Genomic DNA, 9,229 nt, shown 5'->3' on the forward strand with positions numbered 1-9,229 from the left:
TCACCAGAAATTCTGTTTAGTTGTTATTACCCTCTAGTCTGTCTCTCTTTTAGAGAAACCTGTTCTCCGCAGGTTGCCAAGGAATGAATGGCCCTGTGACTCCTGCGTCGCCACATGCAAACTTAGACCTCAGGGGGCCTGTCTCTGAATTCTTCTGCATTCACTCTGAAATTGCTCACAGGGAACCTGGACAATCTTTAGAGACCTGATTTGTCTTCCTGTCACTTCAGTCCGCCTCTGCTGTAAAGCTATTAAATATTTGGTCCAGTACACTTAAGAACAACACGGGGGATTTTGTACTCTAAAGTCTGAAGATGAACCCAGAAAGACGGAAACCAGAAAACCAGAAGAGGACTGGAGACAGAGGACAGTGGGCCAGTAAAACTGAATATCTTTTGGTTGTTGCAGGAAATGTGGTTGGCCTGGGCAATGTATGGAGATTCCCTTACCTCTGCTACAAGAATGGTGGAGGTGAATCACACAAAAAGCCACTGGATTCATTTATTTTTCTTAATGAAAGTCAGAGCTTATGATTGAATTGGTCATTTCCATGAGCAGTCTGTGTATTTACCACAGGTGCCTTTCTGGTGCCGTATGGTCTGTTAGCAGTGGTGTGTGGAATACCTCTATTCCTACTGGAGACTGCAATTGGTCAGCACACCCAGGAAGGATTCATCACCTGCTGGAGGAAACTCTGTCCGCTGGCACAAGGTGAGTTAAAGTGAAATCTAAAATTAATGCAAGAAAAAGCCTGCATCATATATTCCTGTCAAGACACTTATTCTTTTATTCCCAAAACTATTTTGGCCCCTCTGACATGCTAAATTACCTACACTGGTTTGAACATTTTACACCATGACTTTTTTTTAAATATATTTCAGGCATTGGATATGGATTTTTCATGATGAAACTTTACGACTTTTGCTACATCATAATCCAAGTCTGGGCTCTTTTTTACCTGGTGTTCTCATTCAGATCCCAGCTTCCCTGGGCTACTTGTGAGAACGCCTGGAATACAGGTAAGATAAGATGAGCATTTACTCACAATCGGTTTTGGGTTGGGACAGTGGTAAAACTATTAATCATCAATAGAGTTCTCACAACTGCATGTAAAGATTTTTGTAACGTGATTTTTGCTTGCCTGAAAACGCATCCTCTTTTAGATTAAATTTGTATTGAGTGTGTTGTAGATGGCTGCCTATCAAGCAACCATTGCTGTAGTAGGCAATTATTTTACATGGCAGTCATCCCTCATTCATTTACCATTATGAAATCTCACTTTGTCCCCAAACCCAGCTAACTGCCTTGGTCTTGAGACTCGCAGTTCATCGAATGTGACTGCAAATCAGACCAACACTACCTCTGCTGCAATTGAGTTCTGGGAGTAAGTCTTTTCTTCAAAAAAGCCATTATGAAATCTAACTGTCACTAATATGCATGGATTTTGCCCTGTGTTGCATCAGTAGAAATGTTACAAAATATTTCTTGGTCAAAAATGTCATTATTATAAATGTACCCATTTGATTTGACAACATTTTGATGTGTAATGATTCTGCACTCTTACTGTTTGCAGATTATCCTGCATTTTCTATATTATAGATATTTTTTATTTTAAGCTTTAGGTCATTATTTAATATCTAGATATTATAACTACAATAAATACAGATAAGGAACATACATGCATGCTATTGCCAGCTAGCTGTTTTGCTTATATTTTGGGATTTATGCTATTTGGACAGACAGAACACAAAGAAAAAGTTCCTGTCCAGAATTGGATGCATCATATTCAGAGAATTTTGATGCAAGATTAGAAAATTGCACGCCTTCAATGATGTTTTCTCATTTTACTGACAAGTAACAAAAAAAAGTAAAAAAGTAAAAAAATCAGAGTAAAATGATTGAATTGCTGGTTAACATTAGCCAAATTTTCCCTCCCCTCAGACGGCGGATGCTGGGCATGTCTGGAGGTATTGAGGAGCTGGGCAGTGTGAGATGGGAGCTGGCTTTGTGTTTACTGGCCAGCTGGGTGTGCTGCTACTTTAGTATTTGGAAAAGTGTTAAATCTTCTGGAAAGGTCTGTGGACATATTTAATTTGCTTTGATTTTCACAAAAAGAACAAGGAAGTTTTCACTGAGAAATCTATGCTATATAAGTCACAAAGTATTTCAAGGTCTTCATTGATGTAAGCACTATTAAAATCATATTTAAATATATAATATTTCCTTTTTCTTTTAGGTAGCGTATTTTACAGCTACATTCCCCTATGTGATGCTCCTGGTCCTCCTCATCAGGGGCGTGACTCTACCTGGAGCTTGGGAAGGGATATACTTTTACCTGTATCCAGATTTGAAACACCTCGCAAACCTTGAGGTATTCAATATTAACTTCAGAATAAATCGGGAATCACTAGAGAGGAGCATAATTAGATGCAGTTATGTGTTCAGTTTGGACCATTAGTAAAGGTTTGGTAGAGAGGATGCACAATGGTAAGGGAAGTGTGTATGAAACAAGAATCTGCCATCATTTGAGCTAAATGCTAAAATGCTTGCAATAACAATGGTAACATGCTGATGTTAAACAGGAACGTGTACCATGTTTACATCTTAGTTTTACTAATTAGCAATGAACACAAAGTACTGTGCAGCTGAGGCTGAAGCATATGATATTAGTTTTGCAGGTATTTGCCCATAAATCAAAGTATAGGACAAATAATATTTTGACCTGCAGATGCGCTGGATGATAATTCAGGATCATCAAAGTAATTACAGTTTAACCTTAGGTGGACATGAATATGTGTATTAAATTTCATGTCAGTCCATGCAATTATTTTCACAGCATTTCAAGTAAAAACACAAATGTGAACATGATGGTAGTGCTAAAGGAAAAGTCATGGGCTCACCAGTCTTTAGGATTCATCTTCTGGGGACCACAAACATCTGTAGACACTTTCCTGGTAATTTCAGAAATATAGACTGACTGACTGACGGGCATCACCATTCTAAAACACAATTTTGAATTTCTAATTTTCTTGACATTACAGGTCTGGATAGAGGCAGGATCTCAAATATTCTTTTCCTATAGCTTGACGATAGGGTCTCTGACTGTTTTGGGCAGCTATAATCAGTACCACAACAACTGTTACAAGTAAGTTAAAGTTAGATGTCAAATAACTTTCTCCAATTTTAAGATTAGAAAATGGTTTTAGCATCATATGATAAAAGCCATGGTAAACTATTAAAATGTCAAAACGAAAATAACAAGAGCTCCTTGTCTGTCTTTCTGTGACATGCAGGGACTGCTTTTGGCTCTGTCTGCTGAACAGTGGGACCAGTTTTGTTGCTGGATTTGTCGTCTTCTCTGTACTTGGATTCATGGCTCACAAACAGGGTGTTACTGTCGACACTGTAGCCGAGTCAGGTCTTTAAAAAAGTCAATCTTTGAAATCCAAATATGAAGGCAAATGTGTATATATAGCACAACAGTTTCGAATCTCTTCTTGTTTATGTCCAATTTGCAGGTCCAGGTTTGGCCTTCATTGCTTACCCTCAAGCAACAGCTATGATGCCTTTGCCACAGTTCTGGTCTGTGTGCTTTTTTCTGATGCTTATTCTGTTGAGTGTCGACACACACGTAAGATTGTTGCACTAACTATTAATTTATGGTAACTGAAGGCACACTTAAAAGTACACATGTAAATCACACGATTTGTTCCTTTCATTTAACCCCCAGTTTGTGAATGTAGAGACTTTTATTACCTCTGTGAGTGACTTGTTTCCGAAGCTGTTTCGTGCACCAGTGAAACACGAGATCTTTGTCCTCATCGTCTGTGCGTCCTTCTTCCTCATACATCTGATCCTGGTCACTGAGGTGAACAAAATGTTGACATAAAAGCACATCTATGAAGCATATTTAAACATAAAAACACACTGTTTAAAATGTGTTGTATTTAAAATGATATCCATTTTTGTCCCTTTTAGGGAGGAATTTACATTTTCCAGCTTATTGATTATTATGGCTGTACCAGGGCCTGTCAGGATTTTATGGCTGTATGTCAGTGCCTGGCTATAGGATGGATTTTTGGTAAGTAAAAATCACTTACTAAGAACATTCATTAATGATACCATTTGATTTTGTGATTTTACTATTTATGTCAAACGCTGACTGCAGCTTTTGCCTTTCTATTTTTTTTTGGTCAACAAGATATTAATTTAGATTAACAAGCAATACGGGCACACAAACAACTGGAAAAGAGTACATTTTGCCCTTATTCCGAAAAAGACAGTATTCTTACTAAAATGATTTATGAAAAAGATCTGCTCCAATTAACGTGCAGTAACATGCTGCTTGTCATTTTGCTTCTTTGCATCAAAATAGGGTTGTTTTTTTTCAAAGTTTCCCATTGGTCGTGGACTAGTTTGACCATATGAACGCAGCCTCACTGTCATTCCTTTAACCACCTTCTTGAAAGGTTTTGCTGCGATATTTGTGTGTACCAAAAAAGTCAAACAATAAATTTGACTTTTCATATTCAAGTCTTGCATGATGTTTAAAAGTAGTGTACAAATGCACTGTGTACATGCCCAAATAATAATATTAAAACCAGAATAACAAGAATAACATCTGCGTACCCCCTGTCTTAATCGAAAAAATGCTAAATTTGGAATAAAAGCCTAATTCAGAATATCTAAATGGAACATGCTGTTTACTGACATCAGATTTAAAATATAGTCATATTCGGAGTAATAGCAGAATATGAATGTGATTTGAAACGTAGCTATTGTGATTACTAATATTGTTACCCAAAGGGAGCATGTATGAAGAAAATAGAATAGGGCCCAGAATGCTTCCTTGAGGAACCCCATAATGAGCTACAAGTGTTTACTGTCTTTGGTAAGGTGGTTGCAAAGCTATGGGTGACCAATTTTTGTTTTAATAAAGATATTTAAATAAAAATATAGTTGGTTAAAAAAATAGATTCCAGAATTTTGCCAAGAAAGGGAAAATCAGATTGTTTTCTTGAGGCACTAAAAGCCGAATTTGAACAATGTTTTCATCAATGTCTGTCTTTTCAAGTATTTCCTACCAAACAAAACAATAGATTTGTTTACATTATCTGAATCTGAGACAATATTATAATTTGTTGAATACTTGTCCTTTGGTTTTAATTATACTCATCTTTATCTGTATTTTGCAGTATAATTTAGATACCTTAACTTAATGTGAAATGAAGTATATTAAAAGTCTGAACTTCCATCAGGTGCTGACCGCTTTTTTAACGTCATTAAGGACATGACAGGACAGAAGCCGAATATTTTCTTTAAATTCTGCTGGAAATACATTGTTCCAGTGCTGTCATTGGTGAGTCAGAAAAGTTTTAAAACGTTATGTTTGGCCCTCCTAACTTGTTGACAATGATTTGAATTTATCTTCCACTGTCTTCACAGTACAGCTGAATTTGATTTATTTGCATGTTATGCTTACATCCATCTACTAATACCATCAGTTAAAAAACTGCATCTAATTTCCAGTGAAATCTTTTCCAATGAAAATAGCTAAGTACCAGTGCCAAAAGTAGCAAGATGACATCATACACTCAACTGCACATTGGTGGTGTGATGGTTCTTTTTGGATAATGGAAGCATTTTACAACTTCACTGTATTAGATTCAACAAAACATTCCCCAATAAAACATTTGAATGTTTTAAGAACTCTCTCGCACCTCTAATCTAGTGAGCAAGAGTGTCAGCATTACCACAGAAACTTACTACAGCTAAACTCCAACAGTGCGGAGAGCAGCGTCTTCTCTCCTCCTGCCTGAGAAGCTGTGGACTGATTACTCTTAGCAGCATGCATGGGAATCAACTACAATAAAATGTTTTTAAACATATTAGTCATTAATCACACACTCAATTTATTTATTTAGTTAATTGTAATATGTGTATGTTTCTTCAAGTTAAGCATAAAGTTATTTTATTAAACATTCCTATCCCCATTTCCCTATTCACCTTCCTGGGTCCCTCATTGAAACTCTTATGGCTGTGGATCCTATCCAGAGATGATCCACCTCCATAATTTTCAACTCAATTAATTCCATTAACTCTAATCTGACAACCCATCTGAAGCAGATTTGAGAGCATAAAAGATGCATCACTACCTGAAAACCAGTGGGACCATATTCAAGATTTAGTCCACTCTTCTTGTATGTTAAGGTTTATTACAGTGTAAAGCTCTTTCCAAGGTACAATATGCCAATGTCGCATTGACCTAAAATTAACACAGGCACCAGTGATATTTGTAACAGGGGCAAACAGTCATCCACTTATCATATTCATGTTTCGGTCCTGTTGAAATTTAACGCATTTCTGGCATCAAATATTTAACCTTAACCATGATCTTCTCATGGCCCTATTTGGAGTCCCACCACCTGCAGCTGCACACTTACCATAGATAGAACGCTGTGTTCTGGCCTTTACAGCTCAGCGTGTTTAAGTGGAAGCACTCTGTTCCCTCCTCATACAATGCTTGGCTTAAGAAGATGCCAAATACCAAACTTGAAAAGATTATATTCCAACTTACAGACCCAGTAAATCCTTTGACAAGATCTTGAAGCCCTTCACTGAGTATCTGAATAGGGCTACTATTTAGATGACTACTAAGTGCCATGCTGCACCCCCAGCCCCCTTCCTCACTAATCTCTCATGAATGTTACATTTTGATTTATTATTGTTATTATTATTATTATTATTATTATTGATCATCATCCTCATTATTATTATTATTATTATTAATAATAATAATAATTAAATCATTAATTATTTTTCTTTTCAACCCTTTTCTGTAGCAGCTGGGAAGTAAGGGTGGGAGGGTTTAATAGGAATGGTTTCATTCGTGCAATTGTTGATCTTTATATTCCTTGCAGGTACAATCTGAGAACATGTCATTCTGACATTTTATAACATAAATATACTTTTGCAAAATTAATTTACAAAAACAAAAATAAAAGAACAGCATCCTATGTTGAGACCACAAAGTGTTTTAAAATTTTACTGCATTTAAAGGGGTAAACTATCTGTCTCCAATAAAGTACATTTACACAACTCCTTCACTGAATTAATTAATTAATTATGTCCTCACTTAGTTTCTCAGTGAGCGACACATTTTTGTACTCATTTATGTCGCTGAACTATGATTGTAATTCTCACCTTCACAGAGTTCCTTCATCCTGTACCTGGTTGATTACAAACACCTCGAGATCAATGGCTGGTACGTGTACCCTGACTGGGCGTACACACTGGGATGGACCATGACGCTCTCCTCTGTTCTCATGGTGCCGCTGTGGGCGGCTGGACAGATGTTTTTGACAGCAGGAACCTTCAGACAGGTCAGTGTTCAAAGGAGAGTTTTAGATTGAGTTAAGCAAGGACAATACACAGCAGCTTAACAAAAAATAAAACCAACATTATCATAAAAACCTCAACAAAGATCATATAACCTCTGTGTAGTGACAGTGGGAATAGGACTATAACCTCCACTTTAATCGCTATCTCCTGCCTCCAGATGTGACTGTGCTATGTGTGGTTTATCTGTATTCATCACTTAATCAGTGAGTCCCAAACACAACAGTTCAGCTAACGTCACTTACAATAATTACAGTTGTGTGTGAACTAAGGTTCTCCCGGCTTTGAAGAAATTGGTATTTAAGTTTTTTCAGACTTATTTTACGCCATTCAGAATTAAATCTAAGACAAATTCTACAGCAACCACAATTAAAGGTTAAAAACAACATGAACTGAACTCATTACTTAAGATTAGGGGAATTTCACCCAAATATTTATTATAATAAAAGACGTGACTTTGTGGTGACAAGATGCAGTTAGTAAATTATTATTATTATTATTTAAGTTAATGGTTATTTTGAGCTTTTACAGTGCAACGTCATAAAAACAATTATTAAAAATTCTACTTCTAATGCAGTAGCATTTTTCAGACTTTTAAAAGACTGATTTAAGACATTTTAATACCATTTAAGGCCTTACTTATTGTGTGAACTTACACACATATCTTGGTCTTTCCTGCATTCCAGCGTTTGTCCATCCTTTGTCGTCCTGCTGAATGTGTAGTTCGGAAGATGGAGAGCGAGGAACTGCATGAGGAAAGGGCGACAGTCGAACTGAGGACGTCTACAGTGACAGCTTAATATGACCTGCAAAATCACATTAAAACTGATAAACAATTTTAAAAACCGATATTTTCAGACATTTCTTCAAGCAAAGATGCAAAACATTGAATTTCTGAATTTGAACTGTTTTATAATAATAAATTTAACACCTTGGGGTCTAGGACCAGGGGTGTACTAACAAATTTAGGGCCATCTGCATGATGGCCACTATGTGTCCCTCAGCCCATGTCTCTGTCTCTCCATGCCTCTTTATTTTTACGAATAATTGAGCCAACAACGTTGCCCATGTATGGCACAAGCCCATTAATCTGATTTTAGCCTGAAATGCAATAAAACAGGCTATAATGCCATACAACATTGTAGCTATAATGCTAATTTATGATACTGATTATTTAATTATAGAATGCAAATATGCTCCAAGCTCAATTTCTGGCTGTCCAACAAAGTTTACAAATGGCGTAGCTAATATCAGCATTTGTTAAGATGGCAGTCAGTTGTATTCACCTTTTTTTGAAAAAAGTTTGTCAAAACCTGTTTTCCCGGAGTTTGATTTTGTCCCTGATATCCCTTTTTCTGGAAAAGACATGACCGTGTATGTTGGTGCTCCAGCAGGGTAAGCAGTCACTTACTCGGCTGTAGCTGCATTTAACTAGTGGATAAAAAATAATTTGCGCCTTTGTGGCACTAAATACTTGAAAAATAAAAAAAAAACAAACAAAACCAAACTATTCCGAGCTTGTCTAATGCCCCCCTCCCATCAGGATCCCCAGGATCTGCACTGAAGTTTGAGTATTCAAATATAGGTTGAACCTACAAAATCAATTTGTTATTAACATGGTGGGCTAATTCAAGTTTTGGATTAGATTATACAAACAGGCCCTGTTTTAATTATGCTATTTGGTAGCCCCCCGATAACATGACAAAATTAAAACAAAAAAATCGAACTTTTGTATATATTTTGCACACAAAAAGTGTAAAGTCCACAGCAATGGCTGCAGCTTTCAGGACCGGCGGAAAGTTGAATGTTTTGTTACTGAAAGAGGAAACTG

At 36.6% G+C, this 9,229-nt stretch overlaps 1 protein-coding gene across 1 annotated transcript; it reads left to right on the top strand.

Moving 5' to 3' along the window:
- LOC121951290 (sodium- and chloride-dependent GABA transporter 3-like) lies at positions 1-8,223 on the top strand. Its single transcript, XM_088085164.1, has 14 exons — positions 1-471; positions 577-711; positions 882-1,019; positions 1,297-1,384; positions 1,942-2,074; positions 2,237-2,371; positions 3,042-3,145; positions 3,294-3,418; positions 3,519-3,631; positions 3,731-3,868; positions 3,979-4,081; positions 5,259-5,359; positions 7,212-7,382; positions 8,085-8,223. Exons 1-14 carry the CDS (start codon positions 315-317, stop codon positions 8,196-8,198), a joined length of 1,755 nt encoding a protein of 584 aa, XP_087941290.1. The 5' UTR covers positions 1-314; the 3' UTR covers positions 8,199-8,223.
- The last annotated feature ends 1,006 nt before the right edge of the window (positions 8,224-9,229 follow it).

The sequence above is a fragment of the Plectropomus leopardus genome, chromosome 12 (assembly GCF_026936395.1).
Source record: "Plectropomus leopardus strain MGB_pleo_1.0 chromosome 12, ASM2693639v1, whole genome shotgun sequence".
NCBI lineage: Eukaryota > Metazoa > Chordata > Actinopteri > Perciformes > Serranidae > Plectropomus > Plectropomus leopardus.